The following is a 17,004-nucleotide window of genomic DNA, read 5'->3' on the forward strand; positions in this document are numbered from 1 at the left end:
AAGACGATTCCCCCAGTCTGTGTCCCCAACAACGACTAGAAAAAATGGCTGCTCTCAAATTATTCAATATCCTTGTCCTGGCTTCAGTTGCTCTTCTTGCACTCGAATCTGGTCCTACGTCTGTCAATGCCCTGGCTACAGATCGTTCTCATGTCGCTCGTTATGCTCGTGGTCATGAGGCCGTAGCAATAGCAAAGAAGCGTGACACTTCCTCTGGTAGCTGCAAGCCTAAGCCAACAAATGGTACCACCACTACGGCAAGCACTCCCACTCCCACTCCGTCTTGGTCTTCGTCAGTCTGCAGCCACTTCTCCTTACAACTCGGCATCCTCGAGCTCAAGTTCTTCTACCTACGTTTCCCTGACCCCCACCACCCCTACCCCCACTCCAACTCCAACTCCCACCCCTGCCCCCACTAGCAGTTCAAGTGGCAAGAAGTGGGGTTTGGCCTGGCCTAACGGCGATGCTGACTACCTATCCACCTTCGCCGCCCGTCCCAATGTTGGCTAGTACGCACTTGAAAATTTTCTTTCATCATTTTGTCTAATCGTAAATAATATAGCCTCTACACTTGGAGCCCTTACTTGCCCACCGACCTCTACGGCCTCAAAGGTATTCCCATGTTGTGGGGTTATGATCAGGTTTCCGACTTTCAAAGCTTGGTTGTCGCTGGTTATGCCAACTACGTTCTCGGCATGAATGAGTGTGTCCTACAGACCTATATTTAACTCATTTTGATGGTCCTGATTTTCCAGGCCCAACGAACCCAGCCAGTCCAACATGAGCCCCTCGGATGGTGTTGCGCTCTGGCAGCAATATATCAACCCGTTGAAAGATGAAGGCTACTACCTCGTCTCCCCTGCTTGCACCAATGATCAGACCGGTCTCGACTGGATGGCCAGTTTCTTCCAAGAATGCTCCGGTTGCCACGTTGGTCTAAATCCATCATAATTTTATACGCCTCCTGATTTTTTGCAATTAGGTTGATGCCGTTGCCTTCCACTTCTACGGGACTGACGCTCAAGATTTCATTTCTTATGCCACTCAGCTGTACAACACCTACAAGTTGCCCATCTGGGTTACCGAGTTTGCTGACCAGGTAATTAGTCTACACCATTACATCAAGTCTCGTTAGTTGACATCCTTGAAGAGCTTTAGCGGCGGTGCACAGGCCACCCAGGATGAAGTTTATGCTTTTGCTAGCACCGTCGCCAACTTTGTTGACAGCACTTCCTGGTTTGAAGTTGCCTTCCCCTTCGGTACGACTGATCTTCATTTCCGTGCTGCATTTGCTGATTTCTCGCACGCCAGGCGTTATGAGTGACCTTCAAGGTGTCAACACCGCCAATTCTCTCCTTTCCAGCGATGACACCCCCACTTCTCTTGCCTACGACTACTTTGGCTAAGGTATTTTAGTCCTGATCATGACTAATACATAGCCCGCGGGGTTCGGGCTTGTAGCCCTATATTCCCGATTTTGATACCCTCATCTCATGTGCCACTCGGATTCGCTTCATTCTACTTATCGTTTATCTCACTGTTACCCTGGTCTGGTTGCAAGCTCGTTGTAGTGTACTGGTTTCGTATGTCGCCGTGCGACGCAATCGACTGAACAGGTCGTGCATTTGTTGAACAAATGCAGACTTTATTTCCGCAATTAGATATACTGTTTTTTTGTACGTGCAAATTACTGAGCGAGCCTCAGTGACGTTCTTCAATGAGCTTGGCTGCACATGTAGGAGTACCAATGTTAACTCTAGCTGGTTGCTATGTACATCTCCGGAGCACTACGGTCACGATCAATTTAGACTGTTCTGCAAAAGGAAACAGCGATCAATTTCGAGTTTCACTCTCAGTGAGTGAACGCGGTGAGCGTACACGTGTTTCCAGCGACGGGATCCCGTATACGGGGCACCGTAAAAGGGTCAGCAGGTCGGACTTGTAAGTCCGACGTCGCGTATATAGTCCTCTTGCCCGAACAACGCGACCGTAGAAGAGTATACGACATGGTCAAACATTTACCGCCTGCAGTTAAGCACCTTTTGGCGCTCCGTAACCCAGAAGCTTGGCCAAGTCCTTCCCTTGGAAAACTTCATAGCGTGTTCAACCGTACCCTGAACGAGGCAAAACACCGAAACGCTGAAAACGGATGGCTCGTCCTCTCGGTACGTATGCCCCTTGCGAAATTGCTCTTCTAGCCCCATTCAAGCGGAGATAACAGACATGCACACTCCTTACTACCAACAGACCGTCTTCTCTTGGCCACTTGTATCGGTTCGTTACCAGGAGTGATCCAAACTTGCTTGAATCGCGAAAAAGCCTTGCGGAGGTCGTGTACAAAGCTGCCCTCATGCGGGAAGCTGCACTAAAGAGCGTCATCTTCGTTGGCGTACCTCGGGTGAGTGCACTTGCATGAGATTCAGAAGCTTGATGACCCTCGGATACTTGCGCCGCCGAGGTCAGGTGACTCAACGTAATTTCAGACGATTCTCTCCTTGACGGGGCTAAAGGACGCGCTCGAAGAAGACGTCTACGCCGCGTTACGGAAAAACTCCATCAGGTACGTAGTGTCTGAACACGAGGCATTGTCCCAACGTTATATCTTTTTTTTGCAAATTTTCTTCAGGGAAGCAACTCCGCAGACCATCGAAGCGACCGTCGCAAGGGGCCAAGCGCTGTGGAATTCGATCTACCAGCCTCATGCGGTAAAGCTGTATAATAAGTTAGGGGACCTTCATCCTGATTTCATCAGTGCGTTCTTGATTTTATTTACCCCATGTATCAACCTCGGTGTAATAGCGCCTTGAGTTCTATTTTTGCTACACATATTACATGCGAGTCTGATTCACTTTCACAGAGTTTATCATTCAGGCCTACGGTACAGTCTTGGCCCCCTTACCGCGAGGGGACTTGGAGCAAGGAAACCTCACCCGTGCTCTTGGATCAGTAGTCGGCATCGCTACTCTCCGTGCCGAGAGCAGAGTCGGACCTCAGCTAATCAGCCACGTTTTCGGTCTTCTCAAAGCCCGCAATGAAGAGAACTTGAACGACGAAGACAAGTATCTATCAAGCGACGAAGGCACCGAATGGGTTGTACGTACGATAGATGAGATTGTCGACGCCGTAACATCAGAAGAGGCGTCCCTGGCAAAGGGGAAATTGTAGATACGATACGTAGGCGTCATTTGGACTCAGATTGCATGAAATCAAATGACGGTTTGATTATGGCGCCTTAGCGCAGTGATTGTGGGCGATTGGTAGCACAATGAGGTATGCTTGCATCGTGCACTTACACGTGAGTACCAGAAACGCGTGTTATCGATCATCGAAAGATGCCAATGTCGCTGTTGATACTGCGCCCCCGGCTCGTTCGGATGCAAATTTTCTCGTATGAAATGGATAGCATTACATGTATGGAAGAGTTCGACAATGATACGTACAAAGGGAATATGGGCCAATTTACAGTGTGAATAAGATTGCTAACATGCGTTAAAAATGACATCAAAGACCAAATGCCTGGCAAAATCGGTATAACATGGCGGTCACGGTGACCGTGTCCATGATTGGGGGATGCATCTGAAATGGGGAAAAATAAAATTGAACCCTCGCGTAGCGAGTAGGGCAACAAGTACTCACGATAGTAGCTGCCCCGGCATTTCGCAGAAAGTGGAGCTCACCATAGACATCCCCAATTTGATAACGCGTTGGTCGTGTAGGCCGGAAGACTGCAACGATATTTCCAGCGGAATCTTCCAGCTGCGGAAGCAATAACCAGCTTTAAGTTTGCTTCCGGAGGACAAGATGTAAGTACTCACTACGACATCAGCGGAACCGGGGGTCTGCCGCCAGCGGTATGTTAGACCATCGGGTGCGTTGAATATGCGTGCACCCTATGGATAGTGTAAGCGATATCGCAATCAAACATTTGATGCAACTGACCGGGTAGCGTGGATCCGGGCGAACCAAGTCGGACATCGGAACTGTATTCTGAGGGAACGCGGTCAGAACAATGGGATCCAAGGACGCCATGAGTTTTATTGTACCTTGCCGATCACTGCACGGCCGAGGCCGCCATTCGATGCCCATTCCAATTTTGCGACGCGGTCTTCCTTGTTAGCCCGTACCGCTCGCCAGAGGGTAGTAGTACTCTGCCCACTAGGGGCTACTACAGTCTAAGGGTGTCGATCAGGGTCCATTTTGACCTATGAGCGTTGCGGAGCTGCATACCGCAAAACGATAGACAACACCCCAGGCGTTAAAGAGTTGGCTCTCTCGCGGATCCTGGCTGGTCCACGAAAGTACTTCGTTTGATGGTGCTGCCATAGCGTAAACAAAGGAAGAGGGCTGTCGAAGTGTGCGAGAGTAGGTGTTGGTTTTTGCCAAGTGTTGGGGAGTCCGACGCTGAAAACCCGGTCTTTTATATTGTGGAATAGCTTGATAACATCCGCATACCCCTCTTATTTTTCACCTGATCGCGAATATTCATCGACAACGTGGACTTGTGACAGATAAAGATGAGGACACAACAAACGTGTAGACGAGGAAGCGTGGTGTCGTTATGTGGTCTGGAGACTTGTCTGTGGAGCAATGGTCCGATGCAGCAACTCAGGTCGAGGCCGACATGATCGAGGAACAACACGCGTTCAACACACAAGCGCTGATTCCTCTGAGACAAGTAGATTAGCGTCGAGAGGTCACCCGGTATGACACATTCGACCTTCTATCTCACAAGAGCAAAAAGCTCGTTTATACACTAAGTCACCGAAGGATCAGCAAGCAGTCTGGCATGAGAAGGTTGCCGAGAATACTCATAGAACGCACTAATCAAAGAAAGAAATAATAGGACGAGGAGATCTTCACCAGTCTACACGCGGTAAGGAAGCCTCTCCAAATGGCAGGTCGGATACATGACATTGGCGGTGGAACTAGACCTGAGAACGTGTCCTATGAATGCGGGATAGATGCGGTTAAACCTGACCGAGGCGTGTCAACAGCGTGGCGGGAAATCCCATAAGCAGGACAAAGGTACTAGTGATAAGCCCATGACCTCTGCTAAACGCTGCGGCAAAAATACCGCCTATGCCTGAAGATGGAGGGGGTGGAGGAAGTTCAAATAAAGTTTCATGAATTCTGAATTAGGCAACCTGGCCTGGAGTTAATGGAGCGCTCGCTAGAAGACAACCTCGGTTTACGAAGACCGGAGTCCTTGTTCAAATGAAGAGAGAGAAGCGTAATTTAAGGTGAATGAACTCAACCTTGCTCAAGTTGCTCCTCGTTGCATCAGGCACTTCCCATTTCATCTCTTCATTACACGATGTAGATTAGTGAGCATCCAGTCCTTTAACTTTGGAGTACGTCCGATCATGGCCTATCATACACATATCGACTGGGGGATGCGGTGGCGACCCCGTGTTCTGAGGTCTCAATGAGGGATCGCATGTCTTGATTCAGATTGATAAGGTGCGGCACGCACGAGTCGAATCTCGATCGTAAGCCCATCAGGAGAATAATGCGATACCACCAGTTGCGTACCTTTCCTGCGAATATCTGTGACAAAAGGTCACGGCACAACCTGTAAACCCAAACTTCTTGCTGTGCCAATAACGGTGCTTGCAATTGACTCGAGCTTTAAGTGCTTGAGATGCGCATCCTTGGCTTTAATTTTTGCGACTTCATACGCGTGTTTGAGACTAATTGTTCCGGTGACTTCATGACCAGGTCGACCTGTTCCCTTTTCTATCCCCGCAGTTTTTTTCAAGAGGTAGGTCGTTGGTGGTGTTTTGGTGATAAACGAAAAAGTGCGGTCAGGCTCGACGGTGATTAAAGTGGGTGTTGGAACCCCAGGTTCAATATGCGCAGTTCGCGCATTGAACTCCTTGCAGAAATCCATAGATTTTACACCACGCGCACCAAGCGCTGGGCCGACGGGTGGTGTAGGTGCAGCCTTTCCCGCAGGAACCAGAATGCGCTAGAATAGTTTTATTACTCAAGCGAGAAACGTTGCAGAGAAGTACTTGCCACCAGCTGATCTTTCGCCTTCAGAGCCTTGGACATTGACGCGTTGGAAGGAGAGAAGAATTAGATATTTTCCGAATTTGGTCGTTTGACCCAAACAGTCACAAGCACAGCTGCATGTTGCCACGCGTTACTTATCTACAGCTAGGTCATCGTTTTCTGAACTCACAAGTCGACGCACGCACGGTCATTCGGTAATCTACTCATGGATCCCCATGACCCTAAGTCTTCTGGAAGCTCAAAGAATATCTGACGATTTTAGATGCGGTGTCCTTCTTTCGACGTACTACATGTCTTCTGACCTAGGAGGTCGTCATGTGTGTCTGCCAACTTCCAGTGCATCTAAGATTAATACCTGGCCAAGGGAGCAATCTACCACCATTTTGGAGACGTACATCATCTAATGTTGGAATCCTCGCATCAACCCTCGGCAAATGAATATACTCTCCAGCTGTCGCTACAGCCTCCTTGCAGGCAATGGTGAGGTTAACGTTCTTCTATGACTTAATTCTTCTATACTAGGTTCCCTCATTCTCGAGCCGATCAATGCTTTTTTTGTGCGGAAAGAGCTCGCAAACATACTGCTGGATCATCGGTTGTCCACATGCGGTCTCCGTCCCGCTGCTTTGGTCATCTTCATGCTCCTTCAGTGGGCGAATACAGTTATTATCACTCGGATCAAGCGGAAGCGATGTATTACTAACCCCATTCATGTTCTGGGTCAGAAGGCAAACGCATGCACAAATTCACGCACGGATGGACCATTGGCGAAGTGGGCCTGAGCACGGCTACGTTCCCGTCTCTATGCTCTGACGGCGGTGGCGTGTCAGAAGTTAGCGCCAAACGATCGTATGCAACAAAACCTTCCATTACTACATTTCAAGTTAGGTTTGTTCCATTCGATGTATCGTTTCTCGAGGTTCATCACATGCAAAGTGTTGATCACCTCCGTCCTATTCGCAGATTTAAGATCTAAACTGTAAACGGTTGGCAGAAACATTGGTAATAGAATAAACATGCGTAGTTTGCCAGGCTGATTTCTGTGAGGTATCTACGAGATTGCGCCTCAGGGTGACGAAGAGGACGGAGGAACGGTTAACTATGCAAAAAATCGTTCAAAAACGTCACCACACTGTCACCAAAAGTCACAACGTGGCCATCTGAAATCACTGTGTGCACAACCGACTTAGTAAGTTGGCTTTGTCTCTTTGTCACAATATTCTTCGTTTGTCGGAGTAAGAAAAACTGCCGTTCGATAGCAAAAACGAGTGTACCTTGACGTTACGGAAGTCCCAGAGGACAACAGTGCCATCTTGATGACCACGCACAAAAAAGGTGTGATGGATGCTGCCTTTCGTGTAAGATTGCTGAAATTTTGCGTTAGTATTGCGATATCCAAATGTGCAACATGGAGCTTTGTCGAAGCCACCCATCCTGCGGTCAAACATCGACATCTGATGATCGAGATGTCGGACCTGCAAAGCCTATCAAAGTCCAATTCTACAAATTAAGGGAGTGTCTCACCTCCAGCAGCGTTAAGTGTGGTATTTGGGGGTGAACATGTATCTGGTTGATATCGTTGGAGACCTGGGCTGGTCTAGGCGTGTGCGACCGGGTAAGGTCCGTAACATATAGTTTCTTCGTGTCAGAGGACACGAGGGAGTTGTCGTTGTGACGATAAGCCATCGCGGAGACACCAGAATCTAGGAAGATATTAATTTTGGTGACAGTCGGTTCTTCTAGAGATTGCGCATCGGCGCTCCACTTAAAAATCCGTCGGTCATGACCGCCTGTAAAAAATTCAACGGAACCAGCTGCCGCATTCATTGCGGCAAGGCACCTTACGCCCTCCCCAGAAGACCTTGACATCCGAGGAGAACTGACATGCGGCAAAGGCTGCGAATTCACTCTGCGAGGAGCTTTCGTCTAGCGGAACATGAATGTCTCGTAACACGTAAATGCAAGATACGCACAGTGACCGGAAGGAAACTAATTTGACTTGACCCGCTATTGAAGCCAAGAACAACAGTGTCACCCACGACACATGCATCTTCCACATGTTGTTGGACTCCCGGGTTAGGTAGAGAGTTCAGAGTGAGACGAAATCTGATTAGTTGAAGTGAAGGGGTGAACAGGCGGTGATGGCATCGAAACTCACTGATCCCGATGATTGATGAACTGGGCGTCTGCCCGCATACTTATCGCAACCAATGGTAGATTGTCGGAAGCCGGGATCAACAACCTCCTGGAGCGCCCATATGGAGTCTTTGGCAGCGGCACTCGTTTAAGCGCCGGCAGTCTAACGACTTCCTGATCTGCACTCGATTCCGACGACAGTGAACTTGCCCGTTGCGATCGTCGCGATTGCAATGAAACAGCGTTTCCATGGATGCCCTCCATGGATGTCGTAATGTCAGAAGTGTGATGATTATTTCGTTCACCAGGTTGGGATGATACACTACCGCGTGCAGCTGTGGTGCTTCGTTGACTAGTGGGTCTCTGTCCTCGTAATACACCAACTGTTCGCGTAAGAGGGGTTCTGACTTCAGTTCTCGATGACGAGGCCTCTGTGACCTCGCCGGCGTCCGCAGGCTCATTGGATCTATCATCATCAGAGCTAGAAGCCACGGAAGAGCTTCGCATACTAGACCACCAGTCTCCACACAAATCGGCCATTGCTTGGTCTCGGCGCGAAGAAACCGCTCTTGACCTCGATAAACTAGTCATGTCCCCGGATGAGGAAATGCGCTCATCGTCGGAAATGTTGTCGTGTGCGATTGCCTCGCTCTTGAGCCGAGCATGACACTTATGTGAACTTTCTTCTGGGTGCTCGTTTTTCGTCGCCTCATTGCCTCCAGCAAGTTTGCAGGAGACGATTTCGATTTCGGGAGATCCTGCGGTACGGCTATTATAGATAAGCCATTGTGCAACCCATCGAGTTGTGCAAGTGCGTCATACCTCAGGTTCGCGTAACGCCGCACTGCGTCGGCAGGTCCAGATGTTGAAGTTTGCAATTTAGGCAAGGGTGGAATACTACCAGGTGATGTTTGAGAAGCAGACAGCTCCGAACTCAGACTCGGTCTTGATCCATGACTGTCCTCGATACGAGAATCCGAGACCCTGACAACTCTGTCACTCAGTAGTTACTTGTGTCTGAAGAACAAATACCAATGCATCACGATTCCATCATCGCTTTGCATGAACCCAAGGTCAGCGCTCCGACGTGGACGAGTCTAATCAGTGCGGACTCACAAGACCAGTGGCAAGCCAACAACCCTTCGGTCCTGGGCCAAGAGGAGATGCTGCCTCTCACGTACCATTGTTTCAAAGTCTTCATGGCTGAAAGCGGAGACTCTAGTGCCTGGAGCATACTTTATTGCCTCCACTCCGTAGGTCGCTGTGAGCGGGAGGGGGTGAGCGTAGGGCACACACCCCTCTGAATTAGCGCTTTCAGATTTATGGCGTTTCACAGGTCCTTGTATCGGAGAGCTTGATCTCTTGAAAGTAAAACTTGAAGATATGGCCTGCATGCGGGAGAGAGCTGAAATATTTTGGCTCTTTAGTTACTGATTCCGCTCATGTTTAAAGTACTCGGCCAAATTAAGACGAAGATAAACAAATATACATACCGGACATTACACATGCAAAGTCTATCCACTCATCCTCAAATCATCTTAGGTTGAAAATATTCCCAGGGGGAGGGCCCTTGAACCAGTACCACCACCAATGGTCGGTTTTCCCACGCAAAATTTTGTGGGCAAGGCTGAGCGACTATATGCTCACAGTAATACAACTGGCCCTTCCCTCCCCCCTCCCACAACCAATAGAACCAATTTAAAACAGACATGGATGATGCCAACACACTGACCTTATAGACAACAATACATGAGATAAAAAACAAAATGGACATCACCAACACTCACCCACCCAAAATGCATGACACCTAACATCCAAACACAGCCCACCACAAACCATGACACTCCACACTGAAATCATGTAAAAGACCTCCATGAAGAAATGAGTTATGCCCTGACGTAAAAAGACCTACAACTGACCTCACTCCATGTTTTCACTGTCACTAACAGTCCCTCATGAGAACATCTTCCCCCCACAGGCTAAATTATGATGCACCGCACCTTCCCATCTTACCAAAATGATCCTGGCCACAAAGCATCCCTGAACACACACACAGAACTCAGCAAGAATCTGTGCTCAAACCCTGGATATAAAAACCCCTAACAAACACCAACCTCCCCCGTCCACCCAGTGATGAAAGACAAGGAGCCAACCTCGCTCAAGGTCATCTCTCAGTCCACCTGACCCTACCCAAGCACTCTGTGTGCCCCCCCACAGACTCTCTGTGCAGGACCATGTTACTTTCCGCAAAATGTATTAGCAGAAGACAAGAACATGGACCAATCTTTGAACCCTACCCCTGACCCCACCTCCCCTACCTCCCCCCCAAACACTCCCACCCCCACCCCTCATGAAATCATAAAGCCCACCCCCTCAACAAACCTCCTCATCACCCAAGAGTTCAAAGTGACCATGTCCACTGCTTCCCCAATGAGTAATGCAACCCAGAGTGACCTGAACAACTCCATTCATGCACCAAGTAACCCCATGGTGGACCAACCCATGGACATGTCATCTAACCCACCCACCACACACACACAAACCACTGAGGAAGATACTATCCTTGCACACCTTGCACTCACAGAAGTGAACAGATCAGTCCTAAGCCAGAATGGTGTGAATTACCACACCAATCTCCCACAATTCATGCCTATGCCAATTGGCAGCTTCCCTAGAGTGCATATGGCCCACTTGGCCCAGATATTTGATCATCTAGACAACAAAGTACTTTTATCCTGGTTCCAGGTAGACCACCCTAAGTTTATGGTCCAAGTCTTCAACCAATCAGGAAAAGATGTTGCAGAGAGACCCACAATTATCACAGAATGACTACATGCAAGCATAGTGGTAATCACTGACTTTGTACATCAAGAAGCCCCTCCCATATGAGTCTCTCCCCCCCAACCACAGGGCGGTAGAGGAGCAAAAGACTTCCCTGTGGGATTCTTAGTACACAAGATCCCCAAAGAGATGAAGAACCTTATACTCAACCAATGCATATGGTCATCTACAGATATCACCTTTGAAGCACTCCCTTTCAGCTGCACAAACCCCCCAGAATTACTCTTCTGCCTCTCCAGATTCATGACATCGGATATAGACATCATTAGGAAAACCATCGTGGATGTCTGGTCCCATGATGAGAATAAACACCACATTGATGACGCCTTCTCAATGTGCAGGTTTCCAGATGATGAGCTAGTATACAAAGCAACATGTGACCTCATTTGCTCCATTCGTGTAGAACTACTCAACTTCAAAATCATGGGAGGTCTATCTGCACCTCAATTCAACATTTTCGCGTCCAGTCCCACTAATGATGCAAAAACTTGGACAGACTTATGAGGCTTCCTTAACATCTAGAATATCTGACAGGACTTGATGGCTGTGGAATTGCAGCAGCTCTGTTCCCTTGCCAAATATTCACTCACGCACCCCCATGGCCTATGCCCATTCCCACAAGTCCCACTCTGGGATGGCCCCAAACTGAGCACTAGGACCACAACTAACTCATCTCGTCAATCGGGGAGGCCCAGAGGTGGCAGACCAAGCTGTAACACCTAAGCAATACCATATACCATATACCATTCCACCACCAGTATATATGAATGTACAGACCCCCATGCACTACCTACACAGCCCCCCTCAGCCTTGTTACCACCACTACATATCACTACATACCTGTACCAACTGTATCAATCACCTTTGTGAATATAACCTGTTGTTACCATACCAATATCAACTAGAAAGTGTGAAAATGCCCCAATGACTCCAGTACAAGCCCAGCACTTAATACCACATGAGTCCTTGAAATAGCGAAAATGGTCTGCTGAGATACATATCGTCAAATTCATTGACTCCTGCCCAAATTTACTGACTGTGCAAGTGGGACAGGAAAGCAGGTGTCATCTCAAAAAGCATGGTGCATACCAGACCACAGAAATCTATTTAGGCTTGAATGAGCCATGCTGAGAGGCTTAAGTTTTCATTAGTAGCCCTTAACAGTGTCCTGGGCATTGTTATCTGTCAAAATGCTAACATAGTTCACTGACAGTTGGCCAGGATATGTCAACTCTAAGCTACATACATGATTGTATGATAGCTCTAGTACAACGATTATGTTAAGAACCATGTTGCTCAAGGGGGAGAGAGACTGACTCAGAGGGGCTTGGCCTCAGCTCATACACTGTGCCCCTTACCCGAGTATGTGCCCTTCATTTCGTATGAGGTCCAATGATGGTCCGACGAAGTCCGGAGGACTTCCAGAGGCTGGCTACTCTGCTGGAGAGTGCTAGGGGACTTCCGGAGGAGCGCGGGAAACGTCCGGAGGAGCGCGGGAGAGTTCTGGAGGAACACAGGAAGTGCTCCAGAGAGTTCTCACTGCAAGGTAATACTTCTACAGGAAACAGGATGGAAGGATAGGAGGTCCAAAGGTCCAGAGGACAGGAGGACAGGAGGACAGGAGGACAGGAGGACAGGAGGACAGGAGGACAGGAGGACAGGATGATGGAGGACAGAAGGACAGGATGTCCGAAGGACAGGAGGATAGGATGTCCAAGGGTTAGGAGGACAGAACATCCGAAGGACAGGATGCCTGGAGGTATGAGGGACAGGAGGTCTGGAGGTCCAGAAGGAATAGGGGCTACATCGGACAAAGTCCAATGTAGAAACAAACAGAGGTAGACTACCCTAAGGTAGAGTTGGAGAGACAAGGGTTGGACCTAAGTCTGGAAAGAGGGTAAGTGCCGGAAAGGCGGAGCTCTGGCCTAGGGAATCAATCCCTAGGCCTGATAGGTAGGACAGACTTAGGTGGACCAAAGTCCGAGAGAGGATTGGGCAAGTCTAAGTTGATATTCAAACTGAGGAACTACAGGAGTATCTACAGGGGTTATATACTGGACAATATCTGAGGAGTCCAATAAGCAAAGGAGCAGGGCTATGTACAAGCATGTGGAAACACATTAGTAAGTAAGATGGAACATAAGTAAATGAACTCGGAGATGAAGACTCATACAAGGATCAATAAGCAAGACAGAAGAAGAGGTAACCAAAAGCTGGAAAGGTAGAGATGCCTAAATGGGGATAGGTGCAGGATCTCGGACAGAGGGTGGGAATAGGTCCAGCATTAATATCCGGAGGTCTGGAGATCTGGGGATCCAGAAGACAAGGTGGATACAGGACCGGAATACGAGAAGGTGGATATAGTCTGGAATCCGAGATGAGGTGAAGTCCGGATGTCTTGCTGGATGGAGTGTGTATAGGGTGGATGGGACAGGGGGGTATGGATCAGGCTAACAGTGAAGATCCGATGGTCCAGAGCTCAGGGGTAAATCTGGAATGGAGTTGATCCTGCTAAGGTGTGGAGCACACAGTGGAAGGGGATCTGGGAATGAGTTGGATATGAAGTGTGGTCCGGATGTAGGCTCGGAAGGCGTGGGAATATGATGGAACGTGGGTCCGGATTGTGGGATATGACAGATCACTTCAAACTCACTTGCCACACCCCCCCCCCCAGCCTGGTCCCTCAAATGGTTTTGGTTACTGCCCCCCTGGTTGCAGAGGAGGGCATCCTCAAACTGCTGGGAGGCCCTCTGATGACCGACCTGGGGGTTCTGAAAGTGGAAATGCCCTACCAGGGCAAAACTCCAATCAGTCTCAAACACTGAGTAGAGTCAACACATACACACTGCATAACCATTACCAAGAACATGTTTACACCCAAACACAAACATCAAGGCCCACCCAGACATACCAATGCACACATACCCCCGCAACCTTGAACCAATCCCCTACCCAACCCCTGGAAACAGAAACCAGAGCCACCCTAGCCAAACAAACATCATCTCAACTGCATGCAACTCACAACAACAACAACAACACCAACACCAACATACCTCAAATAGGAACACATCCCACATGACAAAACCCCTGAGCCTCCACCAAGATGCACCAGAGCCAAAACAGCCTACAAGATCAAATGCCAAATTAACCTCAAACCACAACAGATGAAGAAGGAACACAAATACCCCCCCACCAGAACCCTGACACCCAAAATGCACATACCCAACCCAGACAGAATGATACTGAAACCCCCAACACCACCACAAACAACAACCACACCCCCTCACAGGAAAACCCTCATACCATTAACCAAATGATGCTAAACAGCCCAGAAATTGAATGAACCCCTGATAACAAGAAAACGAGGGCGAATATTAAGATAGCATCCTTAAATGTAAAAGGACGTACCTCATCCAACCTCGGCCCTAATGCAGTATCCAAATGGACAGCTATTAACAGAATGATGAGAGACCAGAAGATAGGAATATTATGTGTTCAAGAAACCCACCTTTGTCTGGATCATCAACTACAAATTGAAAATATATACTCATGCTGACTAACAGTTCTGAACTTGAGTGATCCAACCCACCCAGGAAGTTCAGCAGGGATTGCTTTTGTCCTAAACAAAGAAATCATTAACACTTCTGATGCACAGATAAAGATAATAATACCAGGACGGGCAGCAGTACTCTCTGTTAAATGGCACAACAACAAAATTATAACGATATTAAACATATACACACTGAACAACGTTAACAAACATAAGACCTTCTGGGAAAAAATAAAGGAAGAATGGACAAACATGAACATTAATACATTAGACTTCATGATGGGAGATTTTAATCTCACCGAAGATCCAATTGACCATGCACCAGCTAGATGAGACAATGAAGATGCAATTGACACCCTGAGAGACCTAAGAGGCACACTGAAAATACAAGATGTGTGGAGAATCATGCACCCCAACAGAAGATGCTTCACATTCAGCAGCAATCACCAGACACTATCCAGACTAGATTGAATATACTCATCAGAAGACCACACGAATAGTCTCCTTGACTGGGAATCAACAATATGTCAAGTACCTACCGACCATCAAATGGTCTCTGTGAGATTTGCCCCCCCAGATGTACCCCACATTGGCAAAGGACAATGGACATGGCCAGCTGGCCTAATATCAGACGACAACCTCGTCAAAAGATCATTGATTTAGGAATTAGAACACAACACACCATAGAATCCCCAATACCCCACTCCAAAGGAATCAACCCACAAACAGTTTGGCTCTCCTTTAAAATAAACATGAACAAAATAGCAAAAGACGTAGCTAAAACTCACCTACACAAAATAAACCAAAGAATCTGCTCCCTTACAAAAGACCTCCACAAACTGACAAACACAGCTGAGATTGATGTATCTGAAAACATGAGACTAAATGAAATACTAATAGAAAAAGAAATAAGCCACCTGCAAAAGAAAAGTCTCAAGAAATCCTCACTAAGAGCACAAGCAAAATGGGCCACACATGGAGAAACAATAAGTAAATACTGGTCGAAAATGAATAGCCAAAAATCACCTAGAGACATAATCCACCGACTCAACATTCTCAGCACGGATAGATACACCACGAAGTCAGAAGAAATGGCAGAAATTGCAAAATCATACTACAAAAGAATTCAAAAAGCAGATAATGAACTACTACCCGAAAATGTCAAAGAAGCAGCAAGGAAACATGCATTAGTGGAAATCCCAAAGGAACAAAAACTTGAAGTCCCAACTGAATGCATGGAAGGAATGCTCCATGAGGAACACATTCTTGAAGCCCTTACGACCTCAAAATCTGGCAGTGCAGCCGGAATAGATGGAATACCATATGACATATGGAAAATGCTACATCAGAAACACATTGAAGTGACAAAGAAAGAAAAACTGAGCTTTGATGTAATTAAGGTACTCACCCATGTATTGAATGACATCCAATCCAATGGTGTATCTGATGGATCCACCTTCACTGTGGGATGGATGTGCCCGTTATATATATAAAAAAGATCAATCTGAAATAGAAAACTACTGCCCAATCACCCTTCTGAACACAGACTACAAATTACTCACCAAAGCATTAGCCATCCAAATGTCATATCCCACAATCCGGACCCATGTTCCATCATATTCCCACGCCTTCCAAGCCTATGTCCGGACCCCACTTCATATCCAACTCATTCTCAGATCCCCTTCCACTGTGTGCTCCACACCTCAGCAGGATTGACTACACTCCAGATTTACCCCTGAGCTCCGGACCATCGGATCTCCACTGCTAGCCTGATCCATACCCCCCTGTCCCATGTATCCTATGCACACTCCATCCAGCAAGACATCTGGACTTCACCTCATCTTGGATTCCAGACTATATCCACCTCCTCATATTCTGGTCCTGTATCCACCTCATCTTCCAGATCCCCAGATCTCTGGACCTATTCCCACCCTCTGTTCAATATCCTGTGCCTATCCCCATTTAGGCATCTCTGCCTTTCCGGCTTTCGGTTACCTCTTGTTCCATCTTGCTTATTGATCCTTGTACAAGTCTTCATCTCTGAGTTCATTTAGTTATGTTCCATCTTACTTACTAATGTGTTTCCACATGCTCATACATAGCCCTGCTCCCTTGCTTACTGATCCCCCCAGATATTCTCCAGTATATAACCCCTGTAGATACTCCTGTAGTTTCCTTAGTTTGAATATCAACTTAGACTTGCCCAATCCTCTCTCGGACTTTGGTCCACCTAAGTCTATCCTACCCATCAGGCCTAGGGATTGATTCCCTAGGCCAGAGTTCCACCTTTCCAGCACTTTCCCTCTTTCTGGACTTAGGTCCAATCCCTGTCTCTCCAACTCTACCTTAGGGTAGTCTACCTCTGTTTGTTTCTACATTGGACGGAGTCTGATATAGCCCCTATTCCTTCTGGACCTCCAGACCTCCTGTCCCTTGTACCTCCAGGCATCCTGTCCTTCAGA

At 47.7% G+C, this 17,004-nt stretch overlaps 6 protein-coding genes across 6 annotated transcripts; 3 read left to right on the forward strand and 3 right to left on the reverse strand.

The window, feature by feature from the left end:
* Positions 1–44: 44 nt before the first annotated feature.
* BJ212DRAFT_1266684 (glycosyl hydrolase catalytic core-domain-containing protein) lies at positions 45–1,406 on the forward strand (the record flags this gene model as incomplete). Its single annotated transcript, XM_041330592.1, has 7 exons — positions 45–168; positions 221–509; positions 563–703; positions 756–930; positions 983–1,099; positions 1,151–1,259; positions 1,312–1,406. The coding sequence occupies 7 exons, from the start codon at positions 45–47 to the stop codon at positions 1,404–1,406; spliced, it is 1,050 nt and encodes a 349-aa protein (XP_041195640.1).
* Positions 1,407–2,006: 600 nt separating this feature from the next.
* On the forward strand, positions 2,007–3,165 carry BJ212DRAFT_1297785 (uncharacterized protein; the record flags this gene model as incomplete). Its single annotated transcript, XM_041332629.1, has 5 exons — positions 2,007–2,165; positions 2,222–2,398; positions 2,484–2,560; positions 2,627–2,751; positions 2,858–3,165. 5 exons carry the CDS (start codon positions 2,007–2,009, stop codon positions 3,163–3,165), a joined length of 846 nt encoding a protein of 281 aa, XP_041195641.1.
* A 336-nt stretch (positions 3,166–3,501) lies between these two features.
* BJ212DRAFT_1266927 (uncharacterized protein) lies at positions 3,502–4,323 on the reverse strand (the record flags this gene model as incomplete). Its single annotated transcript, XM_041330618.1, has 6 exons — positions 3,502–3,576; positions 3,637–3,756; positions 3,816–3,890; positions 3,940–3,987; positions 4,044–4,172; positions 4,228–4,323. The coding sequence occupies 6 exons, from the start codon at positions 4,321–4,323 to the stop codon at positions 3,502–3,504; spliced, it is 543 nt and encodes a 180-aa protein (XP_041195642.1).
* A 1,237-nt stretch (positions 4,324–5,560) lies between these two features.
* Positions 5,561–6,054, reverse strand: BJ212DRAFT_1445783 (ribosomal protein L11, RNA binding domain-containing protein; the record flags this gene model as incomplete). Its single annotated transcript, XM_041338154.1, has 2 exons — positions 5,561–5,968; positions 6,019–6,054. The coding sequence occupies 2 exons, from the start codon at positions 6,052–6,054 to the stop codon at positions 5,561–5,563; spliced, it is 444 nt and encodes a 147-aa protein (XP_041195643.1).
* Positions 6,055–6,969: 915 nt separating this feature from the next.
* BJ212DRAFT_1024795 (uncharacterized protein) lies at positions 6,970–8,891 on the reverse strand. Its single transcript, XM_041328867.1, has 5 exons — positions 8,174–8,891; positions 7,989–8,121; positions 7,540–7,941; positions 7,290–7,490; positions 6,970–7,236 (listed from the first exon to the last, which is right to left on the reverse strand). Exons 1-5 carry the CDS (start codon positions 8,740–8,742, stop codon positions 7,111–7,113), a joined length of 1,431 nt encoding a protein of 476 aa, XP_041195644.1. The 5' UTR covers positions 8,743–8,891; the 3' UTR covers positions 6,970–7,110.
* Positions 8,892–10,425: 1,534 nt separating this feature from the next.
* BJ212DRAFT_1478493 (uncharacterized protein) lies at positions 10,426–10,980 on the forward strand (the record flags this gene model as incomplete). The annotated part of the gene is made up of 1 exon (XM_041339717.1): positions 10,426–10,980. The coding sequence occupies one exon, from the start codon at positions 10,426–10,428 to the stop codon at positions 10,978–10,980; it is 555 nt and encodes a 184-aa protein (XP_041195645.1).
* Between the last annotated feature and the right edge of the window lie 6,024 nt (positions 10,981–17,004).

The sequence above is a fragment of the Suillus subaureus genome (genome assembly GCF_016647635.1).
Source record: "Suillus subaureus strain MN1 chromosome Unknown BJ212scaffold_8, whole genome shotgun sequence".
NCBI classification, from domain to species: Eukaryota; Fungi; Basidiomycota; class Agaricomycetes; order Boletales; family Suillaceae; genus Suillus; species Suillus subaureus.

What these genes read in the sequence shown, in the direction of transcription:
- BJ212DRAFT_1024795 (XM_041328867.1), bottom strand. Translation starts at nt 8,742, where the DNA reads ATGACTAGTTTATCGAGGTCAAGAGCGGTTTCTTCGCGCCGAGACCAA. An exon ending in TTCATCAATCATCGGGATCA is followed by an intron (nt 8,122 to 8,173) that starts GTGAGTTTCGAT and finishes TCAACTAATCAG; the next exon opens with ATTTCGTCTCACTCTGAACT. An exon ending in GGGACTTCCGTAACGTCAAG is followed by an intron (nt 7,237 to 7,289) that starts GTACACTCGTTT and finishes CGACAAACGAAG; the next exon opens with AATATTGTGACAAAGAGACA.